The sequence below is a fragment of the Bidens hawaiensis genome, unplaced genomic scaffold (assembly GCF_021521415.1).
Source record: "Bidens hawaiensis isolate Kalapana, Puna unplaced genomic scaffold, B.hawaiensis_p1.1 tig00038621_1, whole genome shotgun sequence".
In the NCBI taxonomy this organism is placed as follows: domain Eukaryota; kingdom Viridiplantae; phylum Streptophyta; class Magnoliopsida; order Asterales; family Asteraceae; genus Bidens; species Bidens hawaiensis.
Window position 1 is genome coordinate 106874 of NW_027496789.1, and position 23610 is coordinate 130483.

The 23610-nt window shown below is 39.7% G+C and overlaps 2 protein-coding genes and 1 pseudogene across 3 annotated transcripts; 2 read left to right on the forward strand and 1 right to left on the reverse strand.

Moving 5' to 3' along the window:
* The first annotated feature begins 8863 nt into the window (after positions 1-8863).
* On the forward strand, positions 8864-10949 carry LOC143590518 (bidirectional sugar transporter NEC1-like). The gene is made up of 6 exons (XM_077070974.1): positions 8864-9185; positions 9273-9309; positions 9395-9605; positions 10145-10306; positions 10377-10496; positions 10576-10949. Exons 1-6 carry the CDS (start codon positions 9134-9136, stop codon positions 10753-10755), a joined length of 762 nt encoding a protein of 253 aa, XP_076927089.1. The 5' UTR covers positions 8864-9133; the 3' UTR covers positions 10756-10949.
* Positions 10950-11647: 698 nt separating this feature from the next.
* Positions 11648-14608, forward strand: LOC143590519 (THO complex subunit 4A-like). Its single transcript, XM_077070975.1, has 5 exons — positions 11648-11797; positions 11897-12028; positions 13803-13871; positions 13956-14140; positions 14224-14608. The coding sequence occupies exons 1-5, from the start codon at positions 11648-11650 to the stop codon at positions 14402-14404; spliced, it is 717 nt and encodes a 238-aa protein (XP_076927090.1). The 3' UTR covers positions 14405-14608.
* Positions 14609-19168: 4560 nt separating this feature from the next.
* On the reverse strand, positions 19169-23047 carry LOC143590521 (ACT domain-containing protein ACR9-like; annotated as a pseudogene). Its single transcript, XR_013145481.1, has 6 exons — positions 22810-23047; positions 21696-21914; positions 21506-21611; positions 19870-20221; positions 19491-19775; positions 19169-19426 (listed from the first exon to the last, which is right to left on the reverse strand). The product of XR_013145481.1 is annotated as an ACT domain-containing protein ACR9-like (transcript).
* Between the last annotated feature and the right edge of the window lie 563 nt (positions 23048-23610).

Below are 23610 nucleotides of genomic sequence, written 5' to 3' on the forward strand. Positions count from 1 at the left end.
GGGTCTTCGTTTTTTGCTGCCTCCCAAGAGCTTCGCAATGATTATATAAAGGTACGTGATGCCCTTGCGGAGGCCAAGCAAGAGGCTAAGGTTTCTGCTTGGAATCTTTTTGATGCCCGAGAGAGGGCTGAGAAACTCAAAGCAGAACTTAGCGAGAACCGGGCAAGTGCCAACGCTGCTTTTGTGAAGCGCGGACTTGAGCTGCAAGCTGCGCGGGAGAAGCTGCAAGCGGCAGAGGCAGATGCGGCCAAGTACGCGAGTCGAGCGCGTGACCTGGAGTTGGAAGCAGAGGCGCGTGACCAAACTATTGCGCAGGTTAATACTGACAAATCTTTATTGGAGAGTGAGGTTGCGCGCCTGAAGAAAGAGCCCGATGCTGCGCGAGCGGAAAAGAATGAAGCCTTGGCGGCAGCAGCTTCTGACAAAGAAGAGCTAAAACAAGCCAAGGAAACTGTTGAGTTGTTAAACTCTCAAATCCCTGCTCTTGAGACGTCTGTTTCTTCCCTCGCGCAGGACCGTCAATGGCTGATTTCACAGGGTGTGACTCGTTGCGCTTATGCGATGAAATACTCAGACGAGTTTCAGACCCTTGTGATGGATTGTAATGCGGCGTCGCGCTTGGTGGGTCGGGCTGAAGGGTTTAATGATGGTTATGAATATGGCATGCTAAAGAAGAATCCATCCGACTACCCTTATCAGCTCGACGTTGTCTGCGCTGACATGGCTGAGGTGGGGGATAAGTACTTGAATACTCCAATTCCCATCCTTGAGCAGGTATTTTAACCTTAATGAGTTTACTTGACTTATTTTCATAATCTTTTGTACTCATACTGTTCCTTGTGACTTGCAGATAGCCGCGCTTGCTGACCAGCCCGATCTTGGCGCGTTAAAGAAATTACTTGATGAATGTGAAGGGACTGGTGGCAGTGATGATGGCGCGGGCAATGCTACCTCTGCCAGCGGCTCTGGCGTGGCCAAAGGACCTGCTCCTGACGCTGTCATGACAGAAGACGACTATATTCAAGACGAACAGCTTGATTATGGTAAGTTTGGAGATGACGAGGAACGGGCTGCGCCAGATGCTGAGGGAGGGAATAATGATGAGGAAGATGAAGAGGCTGATATTGATATAGAGACTAGAAAAGCCCTTCCTGTTTTTTTTTTTTTTTTTGTAGTTTTTACCTCATCATTTGTAAATTTGTAAACTTCCAAGTTTCGGAATAAAATTTTGTTTTTCCCTTATTCGCATCTTGTGCATTCCAATTCATCTATTTTATTGCATGTGTGTGCTTGTTGAATATAGGGTATGCTTACACATTAAAACTTGAACAAGGTTGTAAGGAAATTATTTTTACTTAATCCTTAACAGTTGTCATATTTCAAGTTATTTTGCAATATTCTGAATATGCTGACATGTGCCTTAGCATTTCATTATTCCTCTTTTGCGCGACGTTATCGTGCATTTATTATTGGGAATTAAGAATGAGTTTATTAGCCTTTACGTGTCAGTATGTGTTACTCTGCTTATATCCGTTATAATCCCATGCGCGGCCCCGACCTGAGACCCTAACAACTATGCTTTGGCATGTGCTTTGCCTTAGTTGTGCTTAGGTATTTTTATGGTCCAGCTGCGCAATAGGTAGGATGGATGCTATGAGTAATTTGAGCTAAGGCTCATATTATTGGGCTAAGGCCCTGAGCTAAGGCTCATATTATTGGGCTAAGGCCCTGACGTTTTAGAGTTAAAACTCGTTAACGCGTTTGAGCTTGAAGCTCGCGCATGTATGTTTTACTTCGTTTTATTTTTAGTTTGATGTCAATACAATGTTGTCATATTGCTCAAAATTAATAAAGGGAAGTGTAAAACATGTATGCAAAAGGTAATAGAACGCATATTAAGAGAAAATAGCGCGTATCATTATTCATAATGGCTTAAAAAGCCTTGATTACAAACTTGACAACTTTTACATGAAACATTTTCTAAGTTGTGCTGCGTTCCATGTGCGCGGGATCTTCTTTCCATTTAAATCTTTTAAAGCGTATGCGCCTTTTCCCAATTCTTCCGAGACTTGATAAGGTCCCTCCCAGTTGGGAGACATCTTTCCCGGAGGTATTGCGCGACTAGCTTCATTGTTCCGAAGGACAAAATCATTCTTCTTGAAGTGGCATTCTTTCACGCGCTGATTGTAGTATTTTTCTAGCTTTTTCTTGTATGTGGCTTCACTGATGATAGCCGCCTCTCTGCGTCCTTCAAGTAAATTGAGATCCAACCTCCTTTCGCGCTCGTTATCCGTCTTACTCATCATGAGCACTCTATAGGATGGGCATCCAATCTCTGCTGGAATCATAGCCTCCGTTCCATAGATTAGGCTGAACGGGGACTCGCCATTGCTGGTTTTGCTTAATGTCTTGTGCGCCCACAGGACACTGGGTAACTCCTCGACCCATGCATGGGACTCTCCCTCCAACCTTTTCTTCAGCCCATTCAGCAAGCTTTGGTTCGCGTGTTCCACTTGGCCATTCCCTTGAGGGTGGTATACTGAAGTGAAGACCTGGTTGATGCGCAATTCCTTGAGCCAACTGGATATCTTCCTGTCAGTGAATTGTTTGCCATTGTCGCTCACGATTTCCATGGGCAGGCCAAAACGGCATACGATGTGGCTCCAAATAAATTGCTTCATTGCCTCAGCTGTGATTTTTGCCAGTGGTTTGGCTTCAACCCATTTTGTGAAATAGTCTACTGCCACTACCAAAAACTTTACTCGCCCTGGCGCTTGTGGTAAGGGACCCACAATATCGATTGCCCACTTGTGGAAAGGCCATGCAGAGATCACCGGAATCAAGTTGTTATTTGGCCGCATGGTGTTTGGCGCATAGCTCTGACACACTTTGCATTTTTGGATTTCTTTTAACGCGTCCAAGTACATGCCTGGCCAATAGTAACCTGCGTTCATTGCCTTGGCAACCACCATGCACGGGCCAGCATGTATTCCACAGATTCTTCGCGTATCTCTCTGATCACATAGCTTGCTTCCTCAGCGTCTAGGCATTTCATGAGCGGTCCAAGATAAGAGCGTCGATATAACGTACCATCAAGCAGTTCGTAGTTCTGCGACTTGTGTCTTATCTTCCTCGCCTGCGCGCGATCGTCTGGTACCTTTCCCTCCTTCAAAAATTCCATTATTGGAGTTATCCATGATGAAGGTGTTGTATGAATTACAAGGACAGACTTCGCTCCTACTGACGGGTTGCTCATTACTTCCACCCTGACATCTTTGCCAAAATGATCGAAGCTGGTTGATGCCATCTTGCTTAGCGCGTCGGCAGACTTATTTTCACTGCGCGGAATGTGTATGATTCTGAAAGAGTCAAATTGTTCGGTGAGTTTCTTCGCCTGCTCTAGATACAGAGGCATGGTGTTCTCCTTGGCATCATGAAGGCCATTGAGTTGTGCTGCTACCAGGTATGAATCTACATGAGCCTCTAGCTTTTTAACTCCGAACTTGCGCGCGATGCGCAAACCAGCCAGCAGGGCTTCATACTCAGCTTCATTGTTGATGCTCTTGAAATCCAACCTGATTGCGTAAGTATACTCATGATTTTCTGGATCCACCAGTTTGAGGCCTGCGCCGGACCCTTCGTTGTTTGAAGCTCCATCAGTGAATAATCTCCAAACGTTTTCTTCATTATTGGCTTGCGGAGGGTCTACTTCGCGCTGAGCCTCTTCGACTTTTCCTTCAGGGATTTCTGCGATGAAATTAGCTAAGACTTGTCCATTGATTGCTGGACGGGGCTTATAGGTGATCGTGTGCTCCCCTAATTCCAGCGCCCATTTTGTCAGCCTTCCTGAGAGCGCGGGACGTCGCAAGACTTGCTGGATGTTGTAATCAGTCAGGACTTCAATAGGATGACCATTGAAATATCTGTGAAGCTTGCGCGACGCATGCGTTAGTGATAAAACTAACTTTTCTATGATGGTGTAGCGCGTCTCAGGATCTGTCAGCACCCGACTTACATAATAAATTGGTGTTTGGATTCCCTTGCGATCCGCCAATAATACTGCGCCAATGGCGCGCTCTCCTGCTGACAGGTACAACGTTAAAGTTTCACCAGGTAGTGGAGCTGTGAGCGCAGGAAGATTTATCAGACATTCCTTTATCTCATTGAAAGCTTGCTCGGCCTCAGGCATCCACTTGAATTGGCTTTTCTTTAAGCAATTTCTCAATGTGTTAATGAATGGGGTAGATTTGCTTGCATGGTTTGCTAGAAACCTGTTAATTGATACCAATCTACCATTCAACTTTTGAACTTCCTTCATGGTGGATGGTGAGGGCATGCCGAGGATAGCCTCCACCTTTTCTGGGTTCACCTTGAAACCATCCTTGGTGACCATTACGCCGAGAAATTTCCCTTCTTCCACGCCGAATATGCATTTGTTCGGGTTGAGCTTCATGTTTACTTCCTTTAGGCGCCGAAGGGTTTCTTCGATGTCTTTGAGCATTTGTTTTTCCTCCCTGCTTTTAATCACCAAATCATCCACGTAGACTTCTAAGTTTTTTCCAATCTGCTCGTTGAAAATTGCGTCCATGAGTCTTTGGTAAGTGGCTCCTGCATTCTTCAAACCAAAGGGCATTTTTGTGTAACAGAAAACACCCTTGTCAGTTCTGAAAGCAGTCTTGTCTTCATCCTGTGGTGCCATTTGAATTTGGTGATAGCCCTTATAGGCATCCAGGAAACATTTGAGCTTAAATGGCACCACAGAGTCCACTTTCATGTCAATGTTTGGGAGGGGGTAACAATCTTTTGGACACGCCTTGTTGAGGTCCTTGAAATCAATACACATTCTCCATGACCCATTGCTCTTCCTTACCATCACAGGATTGGCTACCCATGTTTGGTATCGTATTGGGCGAATGATATTCGCGCGCAGTAGATCTTCTACTTGCTCATTCATGGCCTTTGCCTTCTCGTCTCCCGTGACTCTTTTCTTTTGAGCAATTGGCTCTACAGACTTGAATGTGTTGAGAGAGTGCTGCGCCAGGTCTCGCGGAACCCCAGTCATATCAGAATGTTGCCACGCGAAGACTGACATATACGTTGTGAGCAATCTTTTCATTCTCACTCTTGTGTCATCTGATATCGTAGCTCCGATTGTGATTGTCTGTTCTGGGAATTTTGGGTTGAGAATCCATTCCTCTGGCGCGTTGTTTGCCACTGGAAGCTTCATTCTCCCTTCTCGAGGTATACTTGTTACTGCGCATAAATGATCTCGATACACAAATGTTACTCCTGTTGGTGTTGGGAACCCCAACGCGCCATGCGCTGGTGACGGTATGGCGTTGAATTGGGCAATCGTTCCTCTACCCAAGATCATACTATGGCATGAAGTGGTGGGCAAGACCAGGAAGTTGACAATTTCAGCTCGCTTGTGCTTCTCATCCCCCATAATTAGTTCGAATTGTATCTGACCTAGGGGGTGAATAATTTCGTTTGAGACACCCGAGATTGGTGCACTCACAACTTCGAGCCTTGCTTGGTCTTATGGATCCAACTTCCTGAAACATTGCTCATACATGATGTCTGACTCACTACCGGTGTCCACCAGGACTCTTGACACCTCATAATGAGCGATGTGTGCAGTGATGACTAGAGGACTGCTGATAGACGGGCCTCCTCTGATTCTTGGAAAGATTACTTGTTGCTCGCGCCAATCCCCTTGGATTTGCGCGCTTCTCTTCCTCGATCTTTGCCCTTGCTTTCTTCCTTCAGCTACACAAATTCTTTTGAATTTTTTACTGGCTGAGGCTCCGTCTGGTTGTTCATTCTCTGGTCTTGGATTTTTTACCAGGTGAGCCAACTTGCCTGATTTCACATCCTTTTCGATTGCATCCTTCAAATGATGGCATGCATCGGTGTTGTGCCCTGTAGATTTGTGAAATTCACAATATTTGCCACTGTTCGGTGGTCCTCTATGGAGTAATGGCCTGGGGCTTTTAAACTGGACATTCTCTGTGCTTAACACTTGCGAAGGCGTTTTGGTGAGGGGAGTCCATATTCTTGGTAGAGGTCTGTTAGGCTCTCTGCCACCTTCCTTCTTGTCACCTTCTCCGCGATTAAGAATGTCTTTTTGGGGTGGGGGTGAACTTTGTTGTGCTTGCTTTTCTGCGGAAGAATAATTGGTTTGTTGCAACCTGGACCATACGGAGTTTTGTTTGCCCCTCCTTTCATTGTTGCGTGGTGCTTCTGTTCGATGCCTTTTATCTCTTGCTCTTTCTTGGGCAATTTGTTTTTCATTTCGCGCGAAGACTCGCGATGCTTCCATAAGCTTAGCCCAAGTGGTTGGCATGCCTTCTCTGCTCACGAGAGCTCTGCGGAGTTGATCACTGCGCGCACCTTGTATAAAGGCCACGCGCAAGAGTTGTTCAGTGATGCCTCCAATTGCAAGAGATTCCTGATTGAAACGAGTTATGTAGTCTTCAATGGTTTCATCATTTCTGCGTACGCAGTGCATGATGTCATCGGGGTCGCGTGTGTGTCTGCGTTGCTGTATAAAGTGAGCCTGGAATTTTTCCAATAGCTCTTCGAACCCATCGATTTGTCCTGTCGGCAAGCTTTCGAACCAGACACGCGCTGCACCCGTGAGGCAGCGAGCAAACATGTGACACCATGTTGGCATCGTCCAGCTTTCTAAGTTTCCAGTGTTATAAAAACCTTGTAAGAAATCATCTGGATCTGTTGTACCATCGTACTTGCCTAAACCACTTGGCATCTTGGTTTTGTGTTGAATGGGAGCCTTCGCAATGCGCTCAGTGAATTTTGAATGTTTTACCAAGATGGCTGGCCTATATGGTGTGGTTACGTCCACTTGCGCTTTCGCTTGTGGGTTGTATGGTGTGTATAAATCCATATCAGCTTTGGCTCCAGGTGCTATGTGCATGTGTGCGCGAAGCTGTGAACCTCCTGCATGAGTATCTCGCGTCTTCTTCATGCTGTGCACCTCTTCCTCATCACTAATATCAGCTTGTTCGGTGTGAACAGAATGACCGTCTTGCAGCGCGCGCGTCTTTTTTGCTGTTCCCTGAATGGTTTGTTTATCAAATGCGAGCCTTTGTGTTAAATCGGCTAACTTTTTGTGTTTTACCAACTCATTGTATTTGTTCATTAGACGCCGTTGTTCGTTTATGAGCCATTCTTTAGGGTCATTGGTTTCAACTTCCGGGTCCATTGGTCCTTTCTGTTTTGTACCAGTCAGATTTTGGAACGTGAGATCGTCTGGGGGAGTTTCAGTTTGATCATGAGGTGTTGTGTTGAAGGGATGGTTACTGGTGGTGCGCGCAGTGTCACGCGGCGCCCTCAGAACCTGATGTCCCTCATTAACATCCTCAAGCTCATTATCCTCCAGAACTTGATCGTTTTTTTGAACACCGGAAACCATGGTAAAGATTTTCAGAGAGAAAATTGATGAAGTAGTGGTTTTGTTGCCGTTGTAACAGGTGATGGCGCCAATGAAGAAGCGTGGATCGACTTACTTGTATACGATCAACGTTCCTCGGGTACGAGTGTGCTATATCACCGATGGTTTTCCGAGATACGAGTTCTTCCACCTACAAAACGAACAGCACCGTGAGCTTACCCCTCAGAAAGGGACAGAGGGGTCCTCTTTGGGGTAACCCTCCGGTGTGAGAATGAGATATTGTAGGAGAAGATAAGAATGTGAAAATGAGTGAGGACTTGGAATATATTTTCTTGCCTAACCCCAACTGTGGAGGTGGTGTGGTATTTATAGTATTAGGGTTTCCAATGATTGAGCTCAGACCCAATTAGGGCCTTTTTGGCCTCCTCCTATTGCTTCGCGCCACGTGTACTTAGGACACCTGGTGCTTTTTCATTGATTATTCTCTGACCAAGGTATTTTACCTGACCCATGTGAAATCACGTGGTGGCACATGGGTTTTGCTGAGTTGTCCACCCTTCATTGGCAGCTGTCAACATCAGCACATTCTTTATTCCTTAAAAGATACCTTTTGGAAGGTTGTCTGATGAGTACAATCATGGTTGTCCTTATCCTGATTTGGATTAGGCTATTGTCTCATTTGTTATGTGTCGCTTACGCGCGACCTTTATGCGCCTATCCTGGGGATGCGCAAGGTCTTCTCTTTATTCTCACGCGCAGATGTTTCATGCGCATATGTGTTATGCGTGAACATGTGATATGCGTGAGCATATGTGATGCGTGAGCATATGTGATGCGTGAGCATATGTGATATGCGCCACGCGCATAGGTTTTGGCTTTGTGTCTTCATGACATCCTGATTTCAAGCCTCTTGTCTATATCTTGTGGGTTGACCCGCCCCGCTCGATGTTAAGGCGGGTGCATACCCCTTCACCTACCAAACACGTTTATTCCATATTTATACAATAAGTAAATTATCAGGTTATGAATATTATTCTGGCATCCCCACACACATTAAATTTTGGTTTTTATGACAGAAAATGGACTATCCTTTTAACCGGTGTGTGTGTGTTTTTTTAAGAAAATTATGATTAATTGCGGAAGCACTATGCCTGCCAAATTTGACCCATTAACCATCTCAAAAACGGATTGATATGGGTCATTTTTAAAAAGTTTTGGGTTGATATGGATGACTGTTTCTCATAGAATGGGCCATATGATCTGGCCTGTTCAGACGTTTCCATCCATTACTTAAGTCCTCGCAACTCCAAACGTAGTAAGAGCGTGCCCCTTTTATGTTAGATCCTTTTCCAACTCATTTTCTATGTCATGATGGACCGATGGTTAAAATATGAACATGTACATCTTTCTTCCGTTTATTTTCATGTAAACTTTCATAAAGCATGTATTCACTCGCATCACAATGACAAAAAAACCCTGCCTAACTCCATACATTTCTAACCCAAAATGTATCCAATTTCATTAGCATTTTTATGGCTACCAAAACTCCAAAATAATCAAAGTTATAGACCAAGAACTAGCGGTTTTCGTGTGCCAAACTACGAGTATATATATCATGTTCATGTTAAGTGTTCAACTCACTCGCTCTTAACGTATCAAGCTTAAACATAGAAGCGTTTTGAGGAGTCCTTCGAAGACAATAGCGCTTAATTAGACAACATGTTGGCCTTCTTAAACGCTCACTTCTTGGCTCTCGTCGTCGGTCTCTTAGGTATTGATTTATATAATTGGATGCCAATTAGTGACTAATTATGACTCACAAAGGTGATTTCACGTTATACATATGATGCTTACGCAGGTAATATTATATCGTTCCTTGTGTTCCTAGCCCCGCTGTAAGTCATACAAACTCAAAACATTGTTTCAATACTAAAGTCATGATTTTTTTTTTATAAAATTCTAATTGTTTTACTTCTTTAGACCAACATTTTACAAGATTTACCGAAAGAAATCCTCGGAAGGATACCAAGCAGTACCCTACATGGTGGCTCTCTTCAGTGCGGCCTTGTTGTTGTACTATGCGGTTCTGAAGACGAATGCATACATGATCATCAGCATCAACTGCATTGGATGCTTTATTGAAATAGCTTACCTTTCAATATACATATTTTATGCAACTAACAGTTCCAGGGTACAAAATCTTAACTACACTGATTAAAATTTCTTTTAGTGATCCATGTTACGCAGCACAACGATGCTTTGATAGTGTTTTCTAATTGCTCAACCTTTTGGGGGCCTAATGCGGAGTCTAAAATCAATACCTTTTTCGTTGAAAAAAATTGTTTTTAGGATCCTAACACGTGTGAATGTAATGACACATTTTTTATGTACGATTCTAATAAGACATCACATGAAGTTTGTTTTAGTGAAAAAACATGTCAAAACAATGTTTTCAGGACCATACTGGACAACGAATCTATCGCCTTACCGGTTCACTGGTCAGACGGGATTTAAAAACCGTGTAAACCCACGGTTTCAAATGGGAAACAGTAAAAGAGGCTTAACTTGACTGGTTTCATGCCTGGTCATCTGAAAACACTGCTTTCAAGTATAACAATTTTTTTGCTAATCAAAACCTGAAAACTTTAAACACTAAAACTAAGAGGCCCTTAAATATGAGGACCCCAAGATTTGATAGTTCCATCATGTTACTAACATTGTTGCTTTTAGATATCCACAATAAAGTTTATATCTATATTCAATGTGGGTGGACTCGGTACGGTTATGCTAGTCTCTTTGATGTTGGTGAAAGGCCCCAAAAGAGTTGAACTTGTAGGATGGATTTGTGCGGTCATCAATCTAACAGTCTTCGCGGCACCTCTAAGCGTCATGGTAAGAACATACAGCGACCACACAAATGTCACAAAAATAACTATGATCCAAATATGATCTGTTCGTGCAGCGGAGGGTGATTCGGACAAGGAGTGTGGAGTACATGCCGTTCATGCTCTCCTTCTCTCTCACCTTGTGCGCCACCGCATGGTTCTTCTATGGCTTCTTTGTAAACGATTTTTATATAGCGGTAAGTAAAGAGCGTTTTTAGCTACTAATGATTTCGTCACTATCTGTTTTAAGATAATGATGCTGGTTTGTGTTAATAGGTACCAAACGTAGCTGGATTCTTGTTTGGGATAGCTCAGATGATACTTTATTGCATATACAAGGATTCCGATAAGAAAAATGATAAGGATCAAACAGAGAAACCGAATAAAAAACGGACAGATAAAGAAGAATTTGAGGTGGAAGTGACGGTCAACGACCAATCCAACCGTCACGAATAATAAATTGGTTCAAGAAACAAGAGAATAAGCATATGTATTTTGTAAGAGTTACAAGTGTGACTAAGATTTTCTATTCACATACATGGTTGATTATAATATGAAAAGGCTGAAGTGAAGTATCCTTGTGGGTTGTAGTATTGGGGTTACAAGTTTGTTATAAGATCAATAAACTGTTGTTACTTTTGTGCTTCAAATAATATCTCAGTTATTAGGTTTTGAACTTTATGTCATATTTTAAGGCTACAAAACTCCAATGTGCTTCATTCACCCGTGAAGAAGCCGAGGAAAAGGTGGGAAAAAATAGGGCCAGCCGGGAATATCATCCCTAATTTGTTCTGTTTTTTTCCCCATCGGATCCCTCCCGAGGATTTTGGTACTTTTTGATGAGAAATTAGATCGGGGAACTAGGAGTGGCGAAACTTGGACGAAAACACTGGGGGTAGCCGGACTCGATACGTATAAAAAGGTTTCATACACCGAGGTGCCCGGGCTCAAAACTTTTGGACGAAAACAGGTAAATGACACTACGTATAAAAGTTTTTGAATGAAAACACATAAATTTACACTATTTAGCAAAATAAATGTGGGTGGTCAAAGTCACAATACAAACTTCGCCCTTGACCAGGATGGAGCATGTCTACGTTACTCATTCATCGTGCTTTTGGCTTAAGTGTTAGAAATATAAATTTACTAAAAGTCGTTAAATAGAAAAAAAAAACTTAAAATTTTGGCTTCGCTCAGGTTAGAACCGGAGACCTTCAGTATATTTTCTTTCCTGAAAATTTCCCCCTCAATTCCAAACCCTAATAATTAATTCCTCTCGTCTGCAGCCACAAATTGTGTAAAAAATCCAGTCTTTCTTTCATTCATTCTTCTGGTAATATATTGTACAATGGCCGGTGCTGCTTTCGACATGTCGCTTGATGATCTCATCAAAAACAACAAGAAATTCAATGGCCGTGGTCGGGGCCGGTCCTCTGGACCTGTACGTCGTGTCAATAGCCGCGGTGGTAATAGAGCCACTCCTTACGGAGGCCCTAAGGTTGATTGCTTTAGATTCGATGCGTAATTAAGTTAATTTGGCTGCTTTTAGATAGATTTAGTATGTTTTGTAAAGGTTTGTTTTATATGTCTAATTTAGGCACCGGCTGCGGCTTGGAAGCATAATCTGTTCGGCGCGGATCAGAGCATGGGGAATCCGTCTGCAATTGAGACCGGGACGAAGCTTTACGTATCGAATCTTGATTACGGAGTCTCCAATGAGGATATTAAGGTAATTGCTACTTTGTTTACTTATCAAATTTTGATTAGAAGGTTGGTTTAGGTGCGTGGTTCGGTATTTAGATTAGCGCTTCGTTTTGGTATTTGATATTTCATGATTGAATTGCCTAGGGGTGTTCTCGGTTTGGTTTTGGCTAAAACAATAGTTATTAAATGCGACAGGCGCACACAAGGCGAACTTGCCTGCCCTAGGCGGTAGGCGCTAGGCGCAAAAAAGACGTGGCCTGAGACAAAAAAAACGCACTTAAATAAAAAAATTCACAAAAAAAATTAAAAAAACTGCATATTAATAATCTAAAAACAAAACTGAATATTAATAATCTAATAATCTAAAACAAAACTGAATATTACTAATCTAATAATTTAAAACAAAAATTAAAACAAAATGCATATTACTAATCTAATAATCTAAAACAAAATAAAAAAAAAACTGCATATTAATAATCTAATAATCTAAAACAAAACTGAATATTAATAATCTAAAACAGAAATTAAAACAAAACTGAATATTAAGAAGCTCATAATGTAAAACAGAAATTTAAACAAAACATAATATTAACAACCTTATAATCTAAAAAAAAACCCTGTGTTTTCTTAAACTTCTGGTCGACTGCTGCTGCTTGAAGCGATATAAGATATATTTAATGAGTTGAAAGAAATTATATAGATAAAGTTTATCTGTTAATTTTGTTAACCCCTAAAATATATGGTAAGTTGTTAAATATTTATCACAGAAAATCAAACTAAATAAAAATAATAATATAGACTTGCCGCTTTTCTTCCTGATTTGTCGACCTGATTCAACATAGGCGATGTTATGTCGCTTCGCCCAGAAACCTCGCCTAGGCGCAGGGGCGCATCGCCTTTGATAACTATGGCTAAAACGTTTAATTTTTAAATTTTTGAAAACTGTTTGGTTTTTCGGGTTTTGTTTCTGCTACTTGAGCTTGGAAATTTTGAGTTGAAAAAAAAAGAACCAAAATAATGTGTTTGGGACTAAATCATTTTGTTAATTAGTAACTTATTGTTTATTATAGGCTAAAGGGAATATCTCATAGAATATTAACCAAGTTTCAAAAGTGTTCCAATTAGGTCACTCATACAATTTTTCTTCAAATTGGGTCGCTAAATCTTCAAATCGATCCTCATTTTGTGCGTCTAGAAAGCAATGAAGGAGAAGATGTGGGTGTCGGGATTTGCAATATATGTGATGTTTAAAAACTTTAAAAAAAGCGTTAATTGTATTAAAAATAAAAAATAGAAGACAAAATCCACGTTACACTCGACATCAACATCAAAAAATGGATAAAAGGATTTTCTCATTGAAACAAAAACAAAACATGTTAAAACCTATAATTTAATAAAATATGAAACTTGAGTGACTTAATTGGAACACTTTTTAAACTTAACTGACCTAATTGGAAGACTTTTGAAACTTGGTTACTTTTCTACATTAAAAAAATGATAAATTCGGTTTGGTTTGGTTTTTATTACATGGAAAACCAAAAACGTAATTTTTGCGAAAACATAAGATGAAATTGTCAGTTTTTATTTCGGTTTGGTGCTTTTGGTTTTCTGCACACCCCTAGTCATTAAATTGATATTATTGCTGCTTGTTATTGATTGAGCTAAGAAATACAAAATTGATGTGTACTTTTAAGTTTGTTAGGACTTCTTTGACTGATCTACATTATGAAAAGATTTTTGCTGAAAATTAGAGAAATACTTGGTTAATCTTACATGGACGAGCTTAATTTGATCTACAGGGGCTTTTTGCTGAATTTGGTGATCTGAAAAAGTATTCTATTCATTATGACAGAAGTGGGAGATCCAAGGTACTGTTTAATGCTTGTATATTCATGTTGGAGAAGATTTTGCTATATTTTTCTGCTATAAATTATAATTTAATTGTCTTTTAGGGAACTGCTGATATTGTGTATTCAAGACGACAAGATGCCTTAGCAGCTATCAAGAGGTATAACAATGTGCAGCTTGATGGGAAGCCAATGAAAATAGAGTTAGTGGGAGTAAACCTTCTAGCTCCTGCTGCAAATGCTTCCTTTGCAAACAACTCGACTGGAAACATGAATGGTTATCCTAGAAGGTATGCTTTTAATTGTCATTAGATAACATGCGTCTACTTATTGATATCTCACTTTGTACAATTTTGGTGCATATATGAAACAGTGGACAAGGTAAGAACGGTGGATTTGGAAGGCCACGTGGCGGTGTTAGTGGAGGGCGTGGGTTTGCTGCGAGAGGGGGGCGTGGTGGACGTGGAAGAGGAGGTCGTGGAGAGAAAATATCTGCAGACGATCTTGATGCTGATCTGGCAAAGTACCATGCAGAGTCAATGGAAACTAATTAAATCGTTTCTCGTGCTTGTTGATCTTACTTGAAAGCGTATGCGTGTTGGAACAAGTATTGTCTGTATTCTATGACCATCCAACTCTCTAGGCTAAGGACAAAAGCACTAGGGGAAGGATCTAGAACCCTAGTTTTGTTGGCATTGTTGCTGTTTTTTGTTTCAATTTGTGAGAACATTTATCTAGTTGATGGACCATTGCAATCACTATGATTTTCGGTTTGTGGGCCCTACTTTCACTAGCTTCTCTTTTTCCGAGGCATTAAAAGAACATTCTTGTCTATATCTTCACTAACTTACCTGGAAGATGATGGAAGAGACTGTTACCATCAGCTGTCTGTCATGTATCATACATCAGCATCACTCTGAGGTAGTTTTCTACTTCTTTTTGTTTATATTTGTGTGTGTTTAGCTCTGTAATTTGATGTGTAGTAGGTGATTTGGTCTTAGTATGTACATATATGGTCATTTTATGACGATGAAGTGTGAGTTTTTTAGCTTGCACTAACCTGTTGACAATTTTGGAAAACAGGTATCTAGAACAAGATGTAGATGCCAGCATATGATGTTACGTTAGGGGTTTAATCTCATTAAGCTAGTCAATTTCTTTATGCCGGTGAATGGGGGTGGCAGTCTAATTTTTTGAATATGGAAGAAGAAAGAAAGATGTGATATTGGGCATGCAAGCTGATACTAAACATCTGGAGCTGTAATGCAGGAAGTGAGGAAACTAGCATGATGATTTAGCCATTTAGGTAAAGATTTTTCATTTAGCCCTGCTTGCGGTGCGCACATATGATGTATATATGTGTGAACCCTCGGGTGGGCAAAAGTGAAATTGCACTAATTTTGACGTTATTTTACTAATCTCGTGAAAATAACGTTAAAAGTGACGGACGGTTAATCAGGCATCATGTAGTGGCGTTGATAGCTGAAAGATAAGGGTACATGCACCGATCAGCTGGTGTCCCGATGATTGAGTGCTATGTGCCTTATGTCCAAGGCTTGATGCAAAACTACTATCGAGCCGGGGGTCTCACCGGAAGCAGCCTCTCTATCCCTATGGGGTAGAGGTAAGGCTGCCTACATCTTACCCTCCTCAGACCCTACCATAGCTTTGCTATTGGTGGGATATACTGAGTACGATGATGATGATGATGATGATGATTTTTCATTCTACATTTGGACGGTAACATCTACTTATAGGACCTATGTGAGGCGAGGCTTAGTTGTTGGAAGCCACCCCCAGATTGTTCATCTTTATCCTGTGAATTAGGTCCTTATTTTACCCTCTAGTGTAGAACCACAAAAGACAAGACTTTGCTTTTTTAGGGAGTAGGGGCATGATATGCAAGGTCACCTTCACATCTGCTTATTGGTTTTTCTAGTGGCAGAGTTGATGAATATGTTGATATTTTTAAATGGTACACCGCAGTTATTCAAAACGATGGGAGATTTTGCCATTTCGGTTGATGGCAGGATCCCCATAAAGGTGCGATGTCCACGGCTTTCGACTTTTCGAAAGCATTTTTGAGACCAGTCTCTTTCGGATGCGAAGAAGTGTTTTGATTGAAGGTGATAACGTGCTCTTCAATCGACAATGATAGGTGATTCCAGATCTTTTGAAGTATGTTTGATTGCTTGGTTTGACAAGAGTTTCTACCTAGGTTATGATTTGGAAGGGAAAACTTCAAAATCCAGGTATTTTCCAAAGGGGAACTATAAATCTGTCTCCCAACTTTTTAAGATTTCAAGGAACCCTTTAATTCTATAAATGTGGAAAAATGTTGTGTTTCTTTATATCTTAGTATGTTGTATGTTAGACAGCTTGTTTAGTAATTGTCATGAAGAAACACTATTATAAAAAGTTGAAATCACCAGAACTGGAGTCAGTTTTGTCATAGGTCAAGAAAGGTTTGTCGATGGTCATTTTAAGATGGAAGGGTGTTAAAAGAATATTTTAAGTAGAGAACTACCAGACTCTTATAAACGCATGTAGTGTATATGACCAAGCCAAGCAAAAAAAAATATATATATATGAACAAAGCAAGGACCGAAGCATGATAAAAGATTTTCTTTAATTGCATATATGTATTAACGGAAGCAAAAGGGTCGATTTAAACTTTGTAAAATTTGGTTCGGTTCCAAGTGTGCTATGACTATAAAAGATTTTGGGTCAAAAGCCTGGAGTTGGAATCGATGTGATTATTAGTACTCAACTATTGAATGATTACTTTGGAGTTTGGATTATCTAGCATTTATATGTAGTCTCTGTGTTAAGAATTATGGTTCTTCAGATCTTGTTGCAATTACAGAGATGTTTTAGGTGGTCACTAGCATACATGATAGCGGCTTAGATTACAAGGGGTCTAAGTGGGTGTTTTTAGGGGAATGGTACAGTTGTGTTTTTATAAGTGGGATGGCGGAAGGTATACGTAGATCACTACGTAGATCACTTCTTCTACAGACCCTAACAATAAGTTTGTTACGGGTGGGATTTACATGGTATGGTGGTTGTAACTTGTAGCATACATGTATAGATGACAAACGTAGTATCTTTTCTAAGTTTGTGCAACTGATAACAAATGTTGTCTCAAGGATAGGTTGGGCTGAAAGTGTATATTTGAGTTTCAAATCATGTATCACTGATTTTCACTCTTGAAATAGCCTAGACCACGCTGTCCAAATAAACCTACTGTTGATTTATATATGATAACATGTATAAAGCATGCCAAAGGGAGTGAGATTAATGCTTAAAATTGGGTTCTTGGCTCAAACCATCAACGAAACTTAAAAACTTAATAGTTTTTGCCGCCACCACCCCCACCATTACTATCACTGTCATTGCTGCCATTGTTGTCATCATCACCGCCACCGTCACCACAACCTAACCACCGTCGTTGCTGCCACCACCACTGTCACTGTAGCCACCACCTCTGCCATTATCATTTTGTTATTTTGGTTATTTTTCCTTCTTTTGGTAATTTTTTTATTTTTATTTTGAGGCAAGTGTATTTTTCTTATTTGTGTTTTATTCATTAGTTTTTTCCTACTTTCCAAACAACACAAAGTAATAAGACTATTCACAACGCTAACGAGTGCACTAACAACATGCAGTCCTAGTAGCATGTCATATCAACTTTTCTTATTCTTTCCACATGCACATGTTACTCTCAACGCTACCATGTTCATCCTTCTCACATGCAACCTTATTATTTTCACATCATCATTATACTTTATATTTTTATTTAACAAATATTTTCTTTTTATTCAAGAAATAATTTAAACAACCAAATAAAATTTGGCTTTCTTGATTGATACCCTCATTTAAGAGATAGTATGTTTGTCGTGGTCTTTGGTCCATTGAATTGTTCGAATAATATGAGATATTTGAAGATTTTATAAAGTATGAGATAGTTGTGTAAAATTTGGTTGAACTTTGTAGTTCTATTTATAATGGGAAAAAACTAGCCGTTAGGAAGGAAAAAAAGCTAGCGTTAGGAAAAAAATTAGCCTTATCGAATAGCCTTGTTGAATTATTATTTATTTAATATTATTAATATGTGTGTTTCTTAGTTAAATAAGTTATTTATAACTGTAATTATTACTTATTATAATTAATTTATATTTATAAAACTTATTGATGCAAATTAACAAAAGAGCCGTTCAAAAAATTTAACACTTAAATGGCGTGGGCCCCATATGAATGCATTTGCATCACACGGTATGACAAACCTGTTTTTAAATGTAAAGATGAATCAATGATGTATGTGAAGCATGCACTTGCCAACTCAGCTAAGTGCATGACTCATACCTTGCGTTGGAGTCAGTCTAATTCATTACACTCCCGTAATTTAACCATACAAAACAATAGTATATTTTATATATTTATTTCTGACTTTAAAATTGTTTTTCGGTTGAACGTATGTATACCTTAACTTTTTTATATCACCTTGGTGTAAAGTTTTACTTTGTAGTTTGTATGTGATTACATGTAAACTTTTTTTTTCATTGTGGTGATGAGGGGTTCCGGTTTCCTCGGGTGCATCGGTGCCTATGTGAATCAAATTGATTTTTATTTGAGTGCAAACAAAGTAATAAAGAAAGAGTACTAAAACTATAATAAAAAGGTGAAAGAATAAAAATGGACACGTGACTCATGGAGCAAACTTGTGGTTTAACTTAACCCACATCAAATTGACCAAAAATTCATTCTACCCTTTTAGAAAAGAAGCTTAGGTATATAAACTATTTGGTCACTTGTTTTTGACAAACAAAATGATCTTACTAATAATAATTATATCCGGGCATCATTTATCTACAACTTTGAACGAGCAAGATAAGATATACATGGTGAGAACATGATAATTTATTTGAACTGTCATTCGTTGCAACGGAGTCGATCAATGTAGGTGTTGTGTGTTTAACCAAAACCATTAGTTTAAAACATCCTTAAAAACCACTAGCCTAAATTTGCTATAACAAATAAAAACATAAATATATTTGCTTAATGTTTGTGTGGTTTGTTAGTTACCTTTCATTCAACTGCTTTTGCATATGGTATGCAGGTTCATTATATTGATGGGGTAACAGGAGTAGCAAAGAGACTAGTGAAACTGGGCGTTTCATGAAGTATGATATATAGCTTTTTAGATTTTAACTATTTTAGTTTGCTATTCTGTTAATAATGACAATTTCAAGCATTCGCCAATTGCCAGCAACAACCAAGTTGCATATTGTTTCAATTAGATTGTTGTGGTCAAATTTTCATCTGTTAAATGTCTCAACACAAGTGCTGCCTGGTACCATTAACTCATCATCCATTAAGACATAGTTAACGATATTGCAAACAAGCTCATAACCAACAACTAACAGGATCCACCATCCCATAAGCGTTCTTCGGACTTTGTCCACAATCTGGTTTTTAACCGCCATGCTTCCCAGTTTGTATTTGCAATTCTCCTCCAGAAGAAACCTGTATACTTCCCATTCACCGTTCTCTGTTGAATGTCTTCCGATCTCAGCCTGCATTCATATTCACTATTCATCATCTTCATATGCTTAGTTAAACACAGTAAAAGCTTCTTACCGAGAAGACGCATATCCCAAGAACCTTGAGTGCAAGTGTCGTGTCATAGAAAACCATCGGTCGTCCCCTTCCAGACAACTCAACTGGATTAGCCACCACAAGTTCAGTATCCAGTCCACGGTTCGTTATAATAACACGCAACGGGTGAAGCATTTCCAACTTCAAACGAGATATCACTTCTTCTTGCTTCTCAACATTCAAAATCTTCAGCCCGTCCCTTTGCCGAATAAACAGATCCAAGTCACGGTGCCCCTTGTTAACCGGTGAGAATCGCCCATAAGCTATCTGTTAATGTTAAAAAAAGGTACAACAATTAAATACCAGATGTAATTGACCATGTAACATATATTAAATATAAAAGAAACCAAGTATGTATAACCTGTATATCAAAGTCTTTTAATATGCGCATGATGTCATAGAGGAAACCTTTGTGATCAACACAGTTAATTTGAAGGAGTGAATGAGCTGGACTCAGTGAGTTATCAATCATGACAGTTGCATGCTTTAATTTTTTGACATCTGGACTAAGAGCTAGTGAAAGCTCTTGTTTTTCTGTTATTTTGGATTGAAATATTTCTGCAGCAGCCGTCTGAGAAAGAGAGGAGATGCGTGGGACGCTATCATTCTTGTAACCTGCTGAGCGGATATCGACACTCGTACATGATTCGCCTAAAACCGCAAGTAATTTATCACACGCGTCGTCTCTCCTCTTTTTTGTATGTAATAGTTCCCTGCAATTATCAGTTTAAATTAGCAGCCATGTTGTTGTATAGAAAGAAACATGTCCAATTTGTAAGCTATGTGATAACATTTATACAAGCACGCCACGTATGCAGTTTTAAGTTGATCTACAGCTACATGATAATTTATATTATTGGCTGTAATTGTCAATGTTAGCTAAAAGAGGAACTCAACGTGCACGCTCTTAGATAGTTTTAACTAACTATTGCAAGTAAGTAATCGTTGTTAGAAATAGAGGATCAACTCTGTAATCAGCCATTCATGATAACTTGAGACATGCCATTTGTTCAACACCTCTATTGACTTTAACTGACGATGGATGAACCTAATCAGTGGGCAAAGAGGCTAATTTTGGCTCAAGGGTGGTACGACACTACATAGTGCATACCATTCAACCATCCAAATGACAATGTCCCCATTTCAGTATCTACACGCTATCCTCCTCTAATCCATCCTCTCTACATTCTTCAAGAATTTAACACAGCAGTCGAAGATTTGTTCAAGGACAGAAAAGCGATGATACAATTGCTTAAACAGTCTCTCCAAAGCAAATGAAACAGCATGCAGCTGCTCACCGTTATGACCGCACATTTAATATTGGTACTTGGGAACTACAACCCTATGTCCAATCTACTCTTATCAACACAAATTTTTCAAACTTGCACCCCGTTACTATGGTCCTTACTTGACTCTAGATAAGATCAGATCAGCTGCATATCAATTGGACCTTCCCTCAAATGTGCTCATACTAAAACGAGCACATGGTCTCGTGGCCACAACCAACTCCGCTTCCTTCTGCTCCTCGTTTCTTCTTGGAACCGAGAACCATTCTTGATCGCCAACCAGTCAAGAAAGACAACAAGCCATGTTGTTCATGTTTTGGTCCCCACTGACATCAACTTCCGGTTAGTGAAGCTTTTAGGAGTTCATGGACGATTTTAAGCTTCGTTCCAAACTTGGAGACAAAATATTAAAAAAAAAGGAGAAGTACTGTAAATGTTAATAGAATATTAGCTGCAACTGTCAATTAGCTAATAGAGGAACTATATGTGTAAACTCTTAGATAGTTTCAACTGCTGCAAGTTAGTAATATTTGTTAGAAAGAGAAGATCAGCTCTGTAATAAATCACTCATTATAATAAGAAGAATCTAATCCATCTCTAAGACTTTCTCTCTACATCCTAACATATTAATAATGCACAAACAAAATTGCAATAATAAAAATAGAGTGTAGAGTCCAAAGAAAGAAAGAGTACTAAGAAACAAACCCTCACAAGTTATCGGTGATAAAGAAAAGGTCCAAGACACGACCATCAGGGGTGGTTGTTACTTTCACTCTCTGGATCATAAGCTCAAGCTCGCAAAGAACTCGAGTCACATCTAAATTAGCAAATAAAAAAAGAAAAATAAGCTGGAAAATGTAATAATCAAATTGCAAAAATTAAAACAGAAAAATGCAAGTACCATTCAATAGTCCCTTGCGATCTGTGCTGCAAAATGTGAGAAGATACACTTGAGAAGCCTCGGGTTTGGGTGGTGTCTCGTTTAAGCAAGCGGATACAGAAAAAGCTGGACAGACTGCTAAGAGGCGTTCTTTTATGTTTGACCATCTTACAGTAGGTGAAGTTGGGGTTGGAAACACCCATAATACTATGTAGCACCATATTCCATCCGTTGTAATATCTAAACCAAATACACAAGTTCCATTAACCAAATTAATATATATGTTTGAATCACATACAAATGTAATGAACATAATCACAAACTGGCCACAATCATTATGCAAATTGTGTACAAACCTCAGATAATGTTGACTAATGCCCCAAATCACTGACCACAAACTCACAAGATGATTCAGATTTAGATTTGTGGTTTAACTTACCCAGAGTCCAGAGTCCAGACCAAAGGTGGGCAAAAAAACTGGTTCCGGACACGACCCGGCGATTCCTACCTGGAACCAGATCTGACCCTACCGACCCTTGGAATCAGACCTGACCCTACCGACCCACGGGTATGGACTAGGTTTCAGTTCCTTAGAAAAATCGTACCCGGAACCGGACCTGGCCCGCGACAGCTGGAACCGGTTCAACCTCTACAAGGTCAAAACCAGGGTACGACCCGGCCAAAACCCAATAAAAACATGGCAAGCCCGCCCAGTTAAATACCTGACCATACCCGGGCCGGAACCATTTTCTACCTGACCCGTTGACTTTTGTTGACCATACCAGAACCGATTCCTACCCGGTTTCAGTTCCTAAAAATACCCGATCTGTGCACCTTACGTATTAAGGGTTTTGGATCAAATACAACTGAATTTACGTGCTAAACGTGAGAATCAAGTAGAGTAATTATGTAATTACACATAATCATAGAGTAATTACATAATTACTCTACTTGTATATATATAACTACTCTACTTGATTATCACGTTAACATCATTTGTACGTTAGCTTTCCCTGTGTGTTAATTTATGAATAATAACTAATGCATGTAGCATATTGTTCACTCCAAAAAGCCCTGACTATAAACATCAATTGGACAACTGACTGATATTTGAACAATAAAAACAATTACTAACCTCCTTTGACAATATAGAGACCAAAATCAAGAATAATCCAACAAATATCACAACCAAGCCCAGCTTTATCAGGACAATTCACTGTACACAAACGGGTCACCCGGTTTCTTCCCTTTCTGGATCACCACCGCGTCATCACTCGGCATACCCATATCAGGCACTGCACCAGCCGCCTGAAACGACCAGCATCCTCCGCTATTCGCCGCAGTTGCATCGTCTCTAGTAAAATACCTCGCCAGCTTGACTGAATAATACACACCACCCAATTCACTACACCTAGGGTTTGGGTTTGATATGAACCTTGAAAATACTAATTAATAAATTAAAGCAAACCATATGTGACTATCAGTAACCATGCCAGCAAACAAGATTTATTTTGGTTATGTTCGGTCCCACGTGGCACGACAAAGACAAACATTCGTGGAAAACAATTTAAATACCAATCACTCATTGACATTATTATTATTTATTTGAAAGTAGATAATTTTTAATTCATTCCAAATCAATAATTGCATAAACAAAAACAAATAAAAAATAAACAATCAATACCTTCTCGCAATCGTGTTAAAAAATTTAATGTCTGCTTTCTCGAACATGAATTTCACAATCCATAGAATTACTTGAACATTCTAATTCCCTAACAATATTACAACCAACGCAATCGTGTTAAAACAATTCAATGTCTGCTTCCTTGAACATGAATTTCACAATCCATAGAATTACTTAAATATTCTAATTCCCTAACAATATTACAACAACGGCCAAAATGTTTTCACTTCCAATTCCATAGAATTACTTCAA